General features: G+C 44.3%; 2 protein-coding genes across 2 annotated transcripts; one reads left to right on the top strand and one right to left on the bottom strand.

The window, feature by feature from the left end:
* Nucleotides 1-4,707: 4,707 nt before the first annotated feature.
* On the bottom strand, nucleotides 4,708-6,500 carry LOC308636677 (C-C motif chemokine 4). Its single transcript, XM_081272299.1, has 3 exons — nucleotides 6,207-6,500; nucleotides 5,583-5,697; nucleotides 4,708-5,005 (listed from the first exon to the last, which is right to left on the bottom strand). The coding sequence occupies exons 1-3, from the start codon at nucleotides 6,280-6,282 to the stop codon at nucleotides 4,918-4,920; spliced, it is 279 nt and encodes a 92-aa protein (XP_081128425.1). The 5' UTR covers nucleotides 6,283-6,500; the 3' UTR covers nucleotides 4,708-4,917.
* A 6,626-nt stretch (nucleotides 6,501-13,126) lies between these two features.
* LOC308636674 (C-C motif chemokine 3) lies at nucleotides 13,127-14,683 on the top strand. Its single transcript, XM_081272296.1, has 3 exons — nucleotides 13,127-13,265; nucleotides 13,929-14,043; nucleotides 14,384-14,683. The coding sequence occupies exons 1-3, from the start codon at nucleotides 13,190-13,192 to the stop codon at nucleotides 14,472-14,474; spliced, it is 282 nt and encodes a 93-aa protein (XP_081128422.1). The 5' UTR covers nucleotides 13,127-13,189; the 3' UTR covers nucleotides 14,475-14,683.
* The last annotated feature ends 8 nt before the right edge of the window (nucleotides 14,684-14,691 follow it).

Genomic DNA, 14,691 nt, shown 5'->3' with positions numbered 1-14,691 from the left:
AAATCTAATGGGGTCTCTGGGTCTGCAAGCTGCCTTGTTGGCACACAAGGGGGTTAAGTGCTCAGCCTTGAGCAGGGGCTTGGGTGTTTGGGCTTGAAGCAAACAGGTGATAAAGAACCAGACAGAGGGTTTGAGTGGCCAGGTCATCCTGCAGCTAACTTTGTTTGGCATGCCCTGCAGACAGCTTACTCAGCCTGTCCTGCACCTAACACCTGTGACATTCTTCCAGCCCATATAGAAAGAAGAAAGACCCATGAAGGAGATGAACTAGGAATCACTATAAGTAACTAGGCTCTTTTTGAGAAACATGGGGGCACATGCATCCTGAGATTCAGAAGGAGTTAATGCAACCCAAGGGAAGGATTTTCCTGTCCTTTTCCAGTTGGGAGGATTTCCATAGAAGGGGAGGGTCCCCCAGATGATCCCATTACTATTAAACTTATGTTCCCTGAGGGAGAAAATAATGATTTTCTCTTTTCTTCTGAATTTATATGTTTTACACACATATCATATATCTAAAAATGAAAGTATTTAAACAGGACAAAAATGTAGTCACAATATTCTCTCTCCATTTCTACACATTTTGCTGTTTTCTCCAGGAGGAATTTGGAAAGGAGAACAGGTGGGGACAAGTGGAAAAGAGGGTGAAGGTAAGTCCTTCAGATCCGAGGAGGGTTGATGTGAATGCAGCTCAGGACTGTGTCACAAGGTTGCTGGTCTCGATCACCAGGAAGAACTGTGGGTTTGTTTTGTTTTTAAACCATCTTCACTTTTTTTTTTATTTTTTTTTTATTTTTTTTAAAATTTTTTTTAAGAGAGAGTGAGAGAGGGGAGAGAGAGAGAGAGAATTTTTAATATTTATTTTTCAGTTCTCGGCGGACACAACATCTTTGTTGGTATGTGGTGCTGAGGATCGAACCCGGGCCGCACGCATACCAGGCGAGCGCGCTACCGCTTGAGCCACATCCCCAGCCCAACCATCTTCACTTAAACTTCCTTTCTTAGTCCCTGTCAGCTCCTGGCCCCCCAGAGAAAAATGCCCGTGTCAATGGGAGCATTATAGCTGGGGTGGGATAAGGAGAGAAGCATAGAAAGTTTATATGCATAAGGAAACAGGCTTCCTCCCATCTAGAGAGTAAAACATGGAAGGAAGGCACTGCAAGAGAACAGAGACCCAGACCTGGGGTCTAGATCTTGCTCCAAAAACTCCCTTTGTTACTAAAGTCCTAGGGCAAAGGTCCCTGCTCCAGGGATTCCATCAGGCCAGGCTTGGCCACCCATCTCAATATGCCAATCAAAGAGATGAGCAGTGGTGAAGGGTAAGAAGGGAGCTGTAGTCAATGTGTCCCTTCTGGGAAGAACAAAGATCTGTCTTTAAGAGGCTGACAGAAGCTGTAAGATTTTATAGAAAAGGAGAACAAAGATAAGGGTTGGGGACTTGAATGGTTGTGGGGTTTGCATAGCTAGCAGAGCAGGTCATTTTGGCTTTGCCTGGCCTGGTTGATTGTTATCTCAGAACTGGTCTCAAACTCTGGGAAGTCATCATTATTTGAGGGCATGATCCTGTTCCCCTCACAATATGATTGCCTCCTGCCTAGGGTGCAGCCTTGATTCTGTCAGGGGGTGATTGATTGTTCCTGCTTGGGAGGGGCAGTCTCATCAGGGGTTGGTCTGTTCTGTCAGGCTGGTCATCGCTTGGAGGTAGATTTGATCCCTTATAAAGATGCTTATCAATGAGGTCTGTTGTTCCTAGAACCCAAGGGAACTGCAGAAGAAAGTGGCTCAGAAAAGAAGAGGCGAATGGAGTCAGAGAGGAACAAAATGGAGTTGGTTTGGTCGGTGACTGGACCCTCCTTCACCTTCACTTGTCCTGCCTCATTTCTTCTGGCTCTGTCCCCCATCCAGAAACCAGGAGAAACTGCAGCTGAAAAATCAAGTAAGCAGATACCAACTCTCTGACCGTAGGGTAAGAAAAGGAAGTAGTGTGGCAAGAGGAGAAAGGGAAAAACATGGTTTCACATTGTGCAACCCACAAAGTCCCACATTGCCCCACGGCCCAGAGTTCCACGCTGTCGTTTGCAACTCCTGGGTGAAGCCTTTCCTCACGAGACCGTCCTGGCTTCCTGCAGCATTTCTCATGATCTTGCTCCTATGGAATTGACTTCCTCCCGACTTGTCCAGGGGCAGGCAGATGTGGGGAAAAGGACTTCACCTCGATTCTGGTCCTACACCAGCTCTCACTGATAATGAAACCACAGCAGGTCAAGGCTCCACTCTGGGCTTCATCTAACAAACGAGAAGATGGACCAGTCTCCAGAGGAAGCACACTTCCTGGGGGTCTTGTACCCTTGGTGAAGCCTCATCCCTCACGCTCAGCTGCTGAAGCAGAGCCTCTGCTTGAGATGCCCGACTTTTTTATGGTCCATCACTCACTCGAGGTGTCTCCTTGGGGAAGTCTGACGTCCTTTCTAGAATCTTCCATTCCTTTCTGCACTGACTCTTCAGTCAGTGATTGTTTTCGTTTTCTATGACTGCTGTAACGAATGGCCGGCCACAAACCACCCATCTTAAAACAACGCACGTTTGGTCTCTTAAGTTTCTGGGGTTAGAAATCCAAAATCATTTTCACTGGGCTGTACTTCTCCTGGAGGCTCTCTGGGAGAAAACTTGTTTTGCTCTCTTCCTTTTCCAGCTTCTAGAGCTGCTGCCTCACATCCCTTGGTTCATAGACTCTTTCTCCATCTTCAAAGCCAGCCAATAACATTTTTGCTTCAGTTGTCACATTCCCAACCCCTCTTCTATTGTCATATGTCCTCCTGCATACCTGATAAGGACACATGGCAAGATTTAGGGTTTGGCCAGATAATCCAGGATAATTTCTTCATCTCAGGATCCTTAAGGAAAGAGCCTATCTACAAAGTCCCTTTTGCCATGTAAGGTAGTGCCCACAGGTTCTGGGGATTAGGATGCGGACACCTTGAGGGACATTGCTCAGCCTATTAGAGTAACATGTACCTTGTTTCAGGCCTGGGGATCATCCATTCTCTCCCATTCAATCCCCTCAGAATAGAGTTGTGTATCTTTCTCCAAATCTTCTAGGCCACCCCAACTTTCCCTCTATTCACTTCCCTTGAAACTATTCTAGGATGGTGTCACATCCAATGGAACTTTCTGTGATGACAGACAATTCTATATTTGCACTGTCTAACCTGATAGCTACCATTGCATGTGGCTATTGAGCACTTGAATGTGATTTTGTGTGACAGAGAAACTGAATTTTAAATTTTATTTCATTTAATTAAATTTAATTGAAATTTAAATAGCCACTCTGGCCAGTAGCTAACATATCAGAGAGCTCAGATCTAGACAAATAAAAACAGAAGGTAAAGCCAAGAGGGTCCTTTGCTGCTAGCCTCTCCTCACACCTGTTTAATATCCGCTGTGCTCTGACCCTCCTTCTCCTGGTTCCTGCAGAATCTGAAGAGGTTTCCCCAGGGGCTCTTGAGTGATAGGGTGACAGAGGGCAGAATGGGACTGTGTCTACTAACCCAGAGAAGTAAACAGCCCTGATTCTGCTTTTTCACAGAGCTAAGAACACTCAAATTATTTTCAAGGTAGTCTCTTCCTTATCTACCTTACTCAATGGTCACCCTTTTGGGGACCACAGAAATGTATCACTAGTAAAGGTGCACAAGAAAGGGTACCTAACCTGAGAACTGACACTGGCTGGAGTTCTGCTCTGCTGACTGGCCTTTGGCAAGTTACTTCCTAGCCCTTGGCCCTTAGTTTTCATAAGCTGAGAGAGTTGGAACACATGGTCTAAGGGTTCCTCTCAGTTTTAACAGACTGTGTCCCACAGATCAGGGTTTATTGTGTACATAATTCTACTTCATATCCAGATTCTCTTTGACCCATATGGTATTAAGTTCTAAATAAGCATTACTAAATACCCATGACTTTAAGTCACTCCCACAGCACTTCAGAACCGAACCAGACACATATTCTTTTGTCCTCATGATGCCACTTCACATTGGCTTTGGATTCCAGAGTGTTGTTCCTTGAACTGATCTGATAATCCTCATGACAAGGACAGACACTGAGGCTCAGAGAGGGAGGGAGAGAATCTTCCACAGGCCAGGTCCCATTTTCCCATGGGCTGCTTTACAACAGCCCAGGGAAATATTATTCCCCAATTCCCAGGCAGGAAAATGGAGATCCAGTAAGGCAAAACGATTTTCCCAATGTTTTGCTGAGAATAAGATGATGAAGTTGCTTTTCTGATTCTGAATGACTTCCTGTTCCCCTACAGTGTGCTGCTGCCCCTGTCCACAATTTCCCCGTGGGTTGTTAAACTCACAACCCTGAGCATCACAGCTGTCCTTTGGGGTCATCCTTCCTTGGTGCTCCCAGAGCTGACCTCAGCAAGTCACTCTCCCCTCTCTGTGCCTCTCTTTATTCACTTGTAAAACAGAGGACAACAGAGCCTTAAACTTAGTAATTGTTAAAGACTTCATAATGTCTCAGACTGAATTATTTTTTGAAACTATAGTTTGTCCCAGCTAACAGTACCAGGCAATCCCCTTCACCACAAATCAAATCAAAACCCACAAAGCAACTGCTTATATTTTTTTTAAAAAAAGTTTTATTATGAAAATTCATGGAATCAACTGTATCATCCATGTATCCACAATAGCAGAGAAGTGACGGTGGACTGTCCCCATGGGGGATATGTGTCTTTAAATAATAGAAATAACTCCACATACAATAACAAAGCATCCAATACAGATTAAATTAAGAGAAGGGACAGGAGTTCCTGAGAGGAGTCAGGAGCATGGAGAATAAGGTGCATCTTGCTGAGAGGTGCTGGGGCTCAGGGGATCTTCCCTGAAGACATCCTGCCCCTGAGACTGGAGCAGCTCAGTTCAGTTCCAGGTCATCCATGTACTCCTGGACCCAGGGCTCACTGGGGTTGGCACAGACTTGCCTGCCCTTCTTGGTTTGGAAGCTGTAGAACAAAGAGTGGGCACATTAGAGTCCTGTGGGACCATCAAGGACATCTGATAATACGCCCCCCCTGTCTGTGGTAGGAATCTTTCTCTGCTTGACCATGGCTCACATTAGGCATCTCTAGTGGAATGGATCTCTCTAGAATGACGGTGGAACCATATTTCTATAACTTCCACCCACTGGACTTATCTGTGGCCTCAAGGATTTCCCAGATTAGGAACCAGTCGATTTTGCAATCAATGCGGTTATATCTTTGCTTTTCCTAGCAATGACTTTTCCATGTTTTTCTGGTCTTCTTCAAGAAATCTACTTCTATCTCATGGTATTGATTTTTCCTGACTTTCTGGCCTCTGGATAGGTTTTTCCCCAGGAAGCACTTTCTTGTCCTTTGTCTGCCACCCAGCCACTTCCAGGACTTAAAAAAGTGACCTCATGACCTGCTTACTCACTGCCCTTGACAGAGCATCAGCCCTGAGAACCACTTCCTCCTGCTTGATCACCTCCTGCCCCAAATGGCTCCCTTTTTGCCTCCCCTCACCCTTGCCTCCCAGAGCAGCCCAGGGATTGATACTCACACCACGGCAGGCTGGGAGCAGAGGCTGCTGGTCTCAAAGTAATCCATCACAAAGTTGCGTGGAAGCTTCCGCAGGGTGTAAGAGAAGCAGCAGGCAGTGGGAGGGTCTGAGCCCACTGGAAGGAAAGGTCCATGTGAGATCAAAGCTTGAAACTACCCAGGAGCTATCCATTTTTCGATCCTACTTCTGGATCTGCATTGAACTTCCCTGGGGAGCTATCATAACCCCAATTATGGTCCAATAAATTCATGCCCACCCACACAGAGTGGGACTGTTATTCTAAACAGAGAATCCTGAGAAAAGCTAAGAAAGAATTCTAGCGGATTGGGACTGGATTGAGTCTCAGAATGTGTCTTACTCCCTTTGTCTTACAGATGGGGAAACCAAGGCATAGTGAGGGACAGGCTTAAACCAGTAGTCAGAGACAGAGCCTGTTCAGCTGTCTGACTTCTACCCCATCCTTTTCTGTGTTGGCTGTTAATTCTTAAGAAAATAGGAGCTTAAATATTATTGGCTGTCTACTAGACTCTACCTTTAATAGCAGGCTACTTGGAAATTTTCCTAGTTTCCTTTTGACCCCCTCCGCAGCTCCTATCTTGACCCTAGAAGTAACAGTGGACTTACTTGGTGCAGAGAGTGCTGGAGAGCAGAAGGCAGCCACAAGCACAAGGAGAGGGAGGGCAATCCCGCAGAGCTTCATGGTGTTGGTGGAAGAGAGGTTTGCCTAGGGCTGAGACTGCAGAGGTCAGAAGCGTCAGAACCTGGCAGTGTCCTGTGCTGATCTGAGTTGCAAACCCCTTTTTATAGGGACTCTGGGGCCTGGAACGGAGGTGGAGGTACAGAAAAGCAAATGGAATTTCCAGGGTAGAGATGATGTCATGGCACCAGTAAGGAAACCGAACCTAGCCAAGAGTGAAAAGTTCCTCACAGCTTCTCTTCCCCAGGGCTATGCCATCACGGAATAAAAGAGCTGAAGGGGAGAAGAAGTGGGCTGTGCCCTAGAGGGAAATGGTACACCAGAGATAGAGACCGAGACTGGAGAGAGCTGAAACCAAAGAGGAAGGATGACACATTGACACTTGCTAGAAAGGGTTCAAGGACCAAAAAAAAAAAAAAAAAAAAAAAAAACAACCAACACTGCTCTGGGTGGTTTGCCCCTGCAGAAGCTGTTCACATCAGTCTTTCCAGGTTGGCAGTGGTCTGCAGAACAGACATAGGGTGTGAGCACAGAGAGAAACCATTGTCTCCCCCACCCCACCATGGGTTCTTCCACACATATCTGATCAGAACTTCATTCAGGAAAGGGGTCAGTTAGCCAGTCGTAGAACAAGGAGGGAATGAAAAAGAAACCAAGATTTCAGGGTATTTTCTTGGACCAATAAGAGAAAGAAAGCAGTAAGAATTAAGTTTGAAAGACCCAGGCAAAGACTGTGCCAGTGTATGAATAGGATTGGCGACCTAACAATGTTTACCTGTGTGACAGACAGACTATGTAACCTAGGCATTCCCGGTCCATAGGGAATGCCTCGTGTTCCTGTCAACCCTGGTTGGCTTCACAATGCTGGGACCTGTACATAAGAAGCTTACCAAGGGAAGCGATGCAGAGATGCACAGAACATGGCAAATGATGGGAATTTGGATGAGTGGACAGAGATCTCACCCACCCTTAGCTCAACTACTCTGACCCGCCTGCTTGCCCCTAGCACGCCATTGCCCTCTGCTCTGCTCTGAGAGAGTCAAAAGACAGAGCCCAGCCCCCTGGATGCTTTTGATTATGGGACAGGAGCAGCATCCTGGGGCACTTCAGGGTCATTTGATAAAGTACAAGGTCATTTACTTTATCATTCTCTCCACCCTCTCCCCACCAAAATTGCACTTAACTCTTTCCCTCTGTGCTTTCTGTGCTTGCCCTTTTATTTTTGGGATGGAGCTTGCCTCAAGTGTCAGAACACTTGGTTTTCAAAATGAAGTCTGCAAGACAGTGAGCTGGTTGGAGCAGCTTGTCTGTGACTGCCACACTCCAACCACTGAACCCAACGGCCTCATTCTTTCTAAAGTGAAAGTGGACCTTCCTACCTGCCACAGTCTTCCCTTTGGCTGTTAAGGGCACAGGTAGTGACTTCTGGGGACATTACATTCTGGACATGTTACATTCCTGAGGGAAGCATCAAGCCTCACTGGGCTTTGGTGGGTCTGAGAATATTTTCAATCTTCCTTATGAAACATCTTTCTTTAATAGATGCTTTTATGCTTGTTTATAGCCTCTTTCCAAACAGGTCACAGGGAATACTTGAGCAAAAGAAGAAAATAATTCTGTAAAGTGTTTACAGAATTATATTTCTTACTATGTGACAGTCTGTGTCAGATGTTGGGGTTCATGATGGTGGGTTCAAGAAAGTCTCCAAAAAAGGTAAGGCTTTAATTTCTTTTTAAAAAATATTTTTATTTTAGTTTATTTTTATTTTATAGGAAATATACATGGCCACTGTATAAAAATTAGAAAATATAGGAAAGTATAAATAAAAATTTAAATTATGCTATCATTCTTTACCCAATTTTATATTTTACTATTAGTATGTAACATTCCTTCTTGAATTAACATATTATTGTTACTTAATATTCTTCCATGTTATTAAAAACCCAAACATGAATCAAAGATAGCATTAATGAATGTGTGAAATTCCATTGTATGGATGTGCCAACATTTACATTTAACTATTCTACTGTTTAGGTTGGTCCATTCAAATTGTTCAAGACTTTTCTCTAAGTTGAGCTGAGACTTAAATAAATGTGTACAATTTTCATATGTTGATTTAAAAATTCTCTTTAAAATTTTTGAAAATTAAAAAATATTTCAATGATAATGATAAAAGCAGCTAGCATTTATCACAGCAACTTACTATGAGCTGGTTATTTTTTTAAAATATATATATTTATTTTTTAGTTGTAGTTGGACACAATGCCTTTATTTATTTATTTTTATGTGGCGCTGAGAATTGAACCCAAGGCCTCGAACGTACTAGGTGAGTGCTCTACCACTGAGCCATGACCCCAGCCCCTGAGCTGGTAAAATTCTAAGCACCAACATTAATGTATTTAACCCTCACCGTGAACCTCTACGGTAAGTATTTTATCCCCTTTTACACATGGGATGCTGAAGCATAGAGAAGTAAGTAACCAAATAAAGAGCACACAGCTGACAGACAGATTTGGAAATAAAACCAAGCAAATGTGGCTCTAGAGACTAAATAAATCAGAAAGGGAAATGTGCTTTATTATAAATTTAAAAGCCAACCAGCCAAAGTCCTGTGATTATGATGTAGAATGTCTTTCAGTTTTGCATTTCATAAACAAATGTTTTATTTTTGAGCAATAGAATCCAGGGACTTCCCTTTTTTTTTCCTTTAGAAAATTTGGGGAATTAAATAGTAATTTTTCATATTTTGTTCTAAATTTTAACCCCTGTGGCTGCCACAGGATGTGCCCATGCATAGCTAGCTGACTCTGCCTGTGGTTTGCACCAAGGGGAAACTGCTTTGTCAAGTTGACACCTCATTCATTAACAGTGGGGTAAGAGACACTTTTAAGGAAACACAGGTATCTCAGAGGGACTGGAGTCTTGGTCATCAGGAAGTCTGAAGGAGGCAAGCTGTGGGCCAAAGAAGGCAGTGGGCATCAGGAGTCAGGTCACAGAGAAGCTTCCAGTTCATGCTGGACACAATGCAAAGTATTTGAAAAATGTTAACAGAAGGAGACAGAGACTGATTTGCACTTTGGCAAAAATCACATTGGATGCTGTGTGGTGGGATCGAGTAAACAAAGAGGAGAAAGTGAAAAGAAAAACCAGTTGCTAGGACAGGAACATGGTCATAGTGAGAAACGGAGGGCCTAACCTCAGACTGCAGCAGTGTGGGGATGGTGACAGGTGGATGCACCTAATTTCAAATACAGACTAGAGCTGGAGGTGGAGCAGATGTAGGAAATGCAGGGAGTATGGGTGGGGAGTACGGGTGGGGAGGTCAAGGGCAACTCCCAGTTTTCTGGCTTGGAAACTCAATAGGAAAGGATGCTTTCTACTGGGTAGAAAACACAGGAGACAAGGGAAATAACAAAATCCAACACCAAGATATGCGCCCTGAGGTACTGCTCACACACACAAAGTGGAGAAAATGACAAGGACTCAAGACAGGAAATAAAGGACTGACTCCACAAAGAAGGGCTTCATGATACGATGTTGACTGTTGGCCACTTTCTGTCACCTTCACCTAAGCAATCTTGGGTGTTCTCCCAAAGAGTCAGACCTGACACCATGGCCTTTCTCAGCCTTCCCTTCCCATTAGTATTTCAACTCTGTAATGACAGGACTGGACATATATTGTTCGTTGATAGTCAAATCTGTGATTTATTCTTTTGCCATGTATTTATCAAGCTGTACTGTGTTCTGGGCATTATGGTTATGCTTGGAGATACATTGGTAATAATTCAGTCAGTGAAATATCAAACTGGTCATTCCATCTGTGTAACTGCGGGCAAATCATTTTAAACCTGGGAACATCCATTTGTCACCAAGGAATTTTCTAAGACTCTTCCAATTCAGCCATAACTCAGAGCTTCCTTTCTTTACTCATTCAACATGTGTATTAAGCACATACTCTGGGCACAAGAGTGTTATGTTCCAATCCAAGTCCAAATACATGGCAAAGGGCTTATCTTATTGGAAAATCTTAACAATATATAAACACATGGAATCATATATACAACCATCACTTTTATCGAAAAAAGACTGTGAGGAATGGAAACTGGATAGAGATTCTTCCTGTAATCATTATGTGCTAGGCTAGGAACAATCAATGACATGGTCTGAATTCGGTTGAAAATCAACAGGAGGATGTCATCTAAATTTTTGAAATAGAGCTTACATAGATGACTAATCATACACTGGTGAGTGCTGTAATCCTGGAAGTAGATAATGCCCATTATCAGAAACATGGTTGATTCAGCAGTTTCCACTTCCTCTTCTCACCCTCCCCAGCTCATAGATGCCAAACTCTCAGAAACTTAATCATGAGTATGAATGTGATTCCCCGCTGGACCGATGGCCGGCAGGGAGGATGGGCTGAGTCGAGCGCATCCTCTATGATGTTGTTTCTAGTGAAAAATGGGACAGTGACTCCCTTTTTGGAATTCATAGCAATTTGGGGAAATACTGGGTTTGGCGCCTTCCCAGTGAAATCTCCATTGCCCTTGATCTTTGCTTCACCTCCCTGGCTACCTGCATTAGCATCACAGGGAAGGAGGGTAGAAACAGAGCCCAGAGCCCATGTGTTTTTAAAAATGTGACTCTAGAGACACTGAGGAAAGACAGAATTCCTGAGGTGTGGTCTTTCTCTGCATAGGCGGGCTGTCTTCTTCTGTTCTCTGGCTCTGACAGAGCAAGTCTGATTCCTTTGGGGAAGAATTCAGGACCCTTCCTGGTTGGGCTCCAGTTTAGATTCGTCATACATTCCCTGCGTGTCTCGCCGCCCCATCAAATTCTGCCCTTAGAGCTGAGGAGTCCTCAATGTCACACCTGTGACTTTGTATCAGTAGAACCTCCACCTCCCATCCCATCTGTGCATGTTCAAATCCTGAAGAGTTTTCAAGATCCAACCAAAACTCCATCCCTTTCATGAAAACTTCACCTGTCTTCCCCTGGAGGTTCATTTCTCCCTCCTCATAACTTTTATTTCCTCTTCTAAGAGTCTTGGCACTTTCTTTTTTCTTCTTCTTCTCCCTGCCACCCTTTGGTACCAGGGATTAAACACAGGGGCGCTTTACCATTGAACCACATCCCTAGCCCTTTTTTATATTTTAATTTTGAGGCGGGGTCTCATTAAGTTGCTTAGGGCTAAGTTGCTGAGGCTGGCCTTGAATTTGTGATCCTTCTGCTTCAGCCTCCCCAGCCGCTGAGATGACAGGTGTGCACCACTGTACCCAGTCTAGCACATTCTGCTAGTGCTGTGAGTACCTCTCATGTATCTACCTGCTCCTACCAGACTGGGAGTATCTAAGGATAAAGGCTATGAAAAAGAACTCAACCCATTTCTCATAAAAGATGATGTGTGTTTTGAATTATAAAAGAATAAAGAATGGAAAAGAAAGAACATAGGTTTGGCTGAGAGGGAAGACTCTTTTTTATATCACACTTTTTTGCATTAAAAGGACTATAAAAACAAAACTGCTTCAAGTTTGATGATGTTTATCACAGTTTGGTGAGTATCACACAGGATGCTACAAACTGTTCAGAGAAATGACAAACCAAGACTGTGTTTTAGCAAAGGTCCTTGGACAGAAATGTCAGTATATTTATCAAAATTTATGTTAAATTCAATAATTTAACATAAATTTTGATAAATATACTGACATTTTTAACCAGAGATTTAAACATTTTTAAAGCAAAATTTGGGGCTGACAAGCAGGTAATCCAGTCTTGCTGAAGAAAATGAGAAAAATCTGAACAAAGAAAAACAAAAGCCAAGAAAATTAAACGCCATAGGCCCATCACACAAATATAAGCATTATTAATTCTTTAGGACTTTTAATTACAAGATTTTTAAAAAATTTTACGATAATTGGGGTAGGCACAAAATTACAGATACATTTCCATATATTCATACAATTCTTCTTGAACAATTGTACAATTTTTTTTATCTTGCTCTTTAACACTGATGTAATATTTATGCCCTTCGCTCAGTTTTAGGGCTTAATAATAAATAATCCAGTAAACATGCCATAACTTACTTAATCATTTCCTCATAGAGGAAAATTACAAATAATGCTGGTGTTTTTTTTGTTGTTGTTGTTTTTTTTACGATACCTCCATATCTGGCTTGTTTCTGTAGAATTCTTTCCTAGAAACACTTTTCTTGGTTAGTGGGCATAAATATTTTTAGGCTTCTGAAATATTGACACCCACACCTAAAGGAACTTCATAATTCACAACTAGAGTTTGTGACAGAGTCCCCTAGTCATTCTATGACTGTTCGATAAATGGACAAATGAAACGTGACATCACACTTTCCATTACTCTAGCCGGGGATTCCTTAATTCAGGTCCAGGATTTGGGGGTGGGGGTGTTGCTGCCATCCACATGCCAACCCCACGTGGTTACAGGGACTGAGAAAGCACTGAGTTTCAGTTCTGTAGAAAGGAATGGCACTGGAGAGGTCATCCATAAAGAAGTTCTTATGAGTAAGGACCAGCTAATAGCAGCTTTGAGCAGAAACAGACCCGTCTCCTCTCTCTCACAGGGAAACCATTTCCCCCCAAAAAAACAGAGCAAGTCATGAGTCTAGAGCTGAGACCTACAGCTCAGAGATGCTATTCTTAGATATCCTGAGTTCCTGTGGTCACCAAGGACCCCAAGTTTGGTAACATCATGACAACATTGCTATGCTTAAAAATTTCCCCATGCACCCCCAGATTCCACTTCCCCATCCTCCAGGGCTGCCTATAAAGAGAAGGGCAGATGGCTTCAGACGCCAGAAGGACACAGGCAGCAGGGAGGACCCAGGCCCTTCTTGGATCTGCTCATACTTGAGACCACACTCCATCATCCACTGAACATCATGCAAGTCTCCACGGCTGCTCTTGCTGTCCTCCTCTGCACCATGGCTCTCTGCGACCAGGTCTTCTCTGCACCATGTGAGTCCACCCTATTGTGGCGAATGTCCCCACTCTCTGGCCCTGGGGAGACCACATCAATCTCTTTTGTGGTCTCCAGAACCCAGGAGAAAAAAGAAACTTCTTAAAGGGCTACAAAGCACCTTGAGCTTTCTCTTAAGGACTTTTCACCTTTACAAGGGATCTTAGCTCTCCTAGTCCCCAGTCCTGAGAGTCAGGGTTGGGGCAGGGAAAAATGGAGCCCTAAACCACTGAGTTTGCAAGAGGCAGAATCCAGACCTGGTGACTTCCTTCCCAGTGATGTGGTCGATTCCCAGCTCACTCCAGGCCTCCCAGGAGCTCTGCCCACTGGATCTTGAGATAGATGTCCAGACCTCTTTTTTTTTGCTGGGGCATAACTTCTTGAACCAATCAAAATTCCCTGAAGGAAGAGAGGAGAATAGTCTGTTTGTCTGAATTTCGCAGACAAAGAGAGCCCTCAGTAAAGAGTCAGGAAGCAAGGAGAACAGAGACAGTAGGAAGACAGAGACATGAGGTTTCTAGGCAGATGCCCAAATGCCTTCCCGAGGCCTGGTCTCCAGTCCCCACCCTGCCAGGGCTCTTCCTCAGCCTCTGAGGATGTGACAGCTGGTGGCCCTTCCTAATGGATGATGACCTGGACTCATTCTGTCCCTTTCTCCACAGTTGGTGCGGACACCCCGACGGCCTGCTGCTTCTCCTACGTGGCCCGGCAGATTCAACGCAAATTCATACAGGACTATTTTGAGACCAGCAGCCAGTGCTCCCAGCCAGGTGTCATGTAAGTGCCACTTCCCCTGCCCACCCTTGAGGACAGCCCCACACGGACAGAGACAGGCCAGGAGAGCAACCCTAGACAGGCCACTAATATAGGATTCAGCTCTTAAATGTGACCTGATTGGTCGTGAAGGTGGGACCCCCCAACTCAGAGAGGAGGGACAAGAAGAAGGAGGTGGCAAGATACCCTGAGACACTCTTTGAGTTGGTGGAGAGACTCTCTGGAGTAATAGAGGCAGAGCCTCTCTGAGCTGCCCAGGGCACCGGGTGAGATGGAGGGACCACCGTGGGCCCAGATCCCCTGTAGGATTCCTCAGTGTTTGATCCTCTGCTTCTCCCCACAGCTTCCTAACCAAGAGAGGCCGGCAGGTGTGTGCTGACCCCAATGAGAACTGGGTCCAGGAATACATCACTGACCTGGAGCTGAATGCCTGAGTGGCCTGGAGGCAGCAAGGAACCCAGTGACCTCCGTGGGCCCTGTGGGGAGCAGGGGCCTGAGTCTTGGAAGCATCCCTGTGACTCCATAGCTACCTCTCCTGTGGCTGGTTGTTGCTGAACAGCCTCACTCTGAACTTAGATTTTATTTATTTATATTATTTAATTTTTATAATTTATTTTTATTTTCATTTCATTTTGTAACTGTTCCAAAATA

The sequence above is a fragment of the Spermophilus citellus genome (assembly GCF_964194105.1).
Source record: "Spermophilus citellus genome assembly, chromosome: 17".
Lineage (NCBI taxonomy): Eukaryota > Metazoa > Chordata > Mammalia > Rodentia > Sciuridae > Spermophilus > Spermophilus citellus.
Note: the sequence above shows the minus strand (reverse complement) of the source record. Positions and strands in the feature narration are given on the sequence as shown.

Coding starts and splice junctions, on each gene's coding strand:
- LOC308636677 (XM_081272299.1), bottom strand. CDS start 6,282: ATGAAGCTCTGCGGGATTGCCCTCCCTCTCCTTGTGCTTGTGGCTGCC. Junction 5,698..6,206: donor TCCAGCACTCTCTGCACCAA/GTAAGTCCACTG, acceptor CTTTCCTTCCAG/TGGGCTCAGACCCTCCCACT. Junction 5,006..5,582: donor TGCTCCCAGCCTGCCGTGGT/GTGAGTATCAAT, acceptor TTTGTTCTACAG/CTTCCAAACCAAGAAGGGCA.
- LOC308636674 (XM_081272296.1), top strand. CDS start 13,190: ATGCAAGTCTCCACGGCTGCTCTTGCTGTCCTCCTCTGCACCATGGCT. Junction 13,266..13,928: donor CCAGGTCTTCTCTGCACCAT/GTGAGTCCACCC, acceptor CTTTCTCCACAG/TTGGTGCGGACACCCCGACG. Junction 14,044..14,383: donor TGCTCCCAGCCAGGTGTCAT/GTAAGTGCCACT, acceptor TTCTCCCCACAG/CTTCCTAACCAAGAGAGGCC.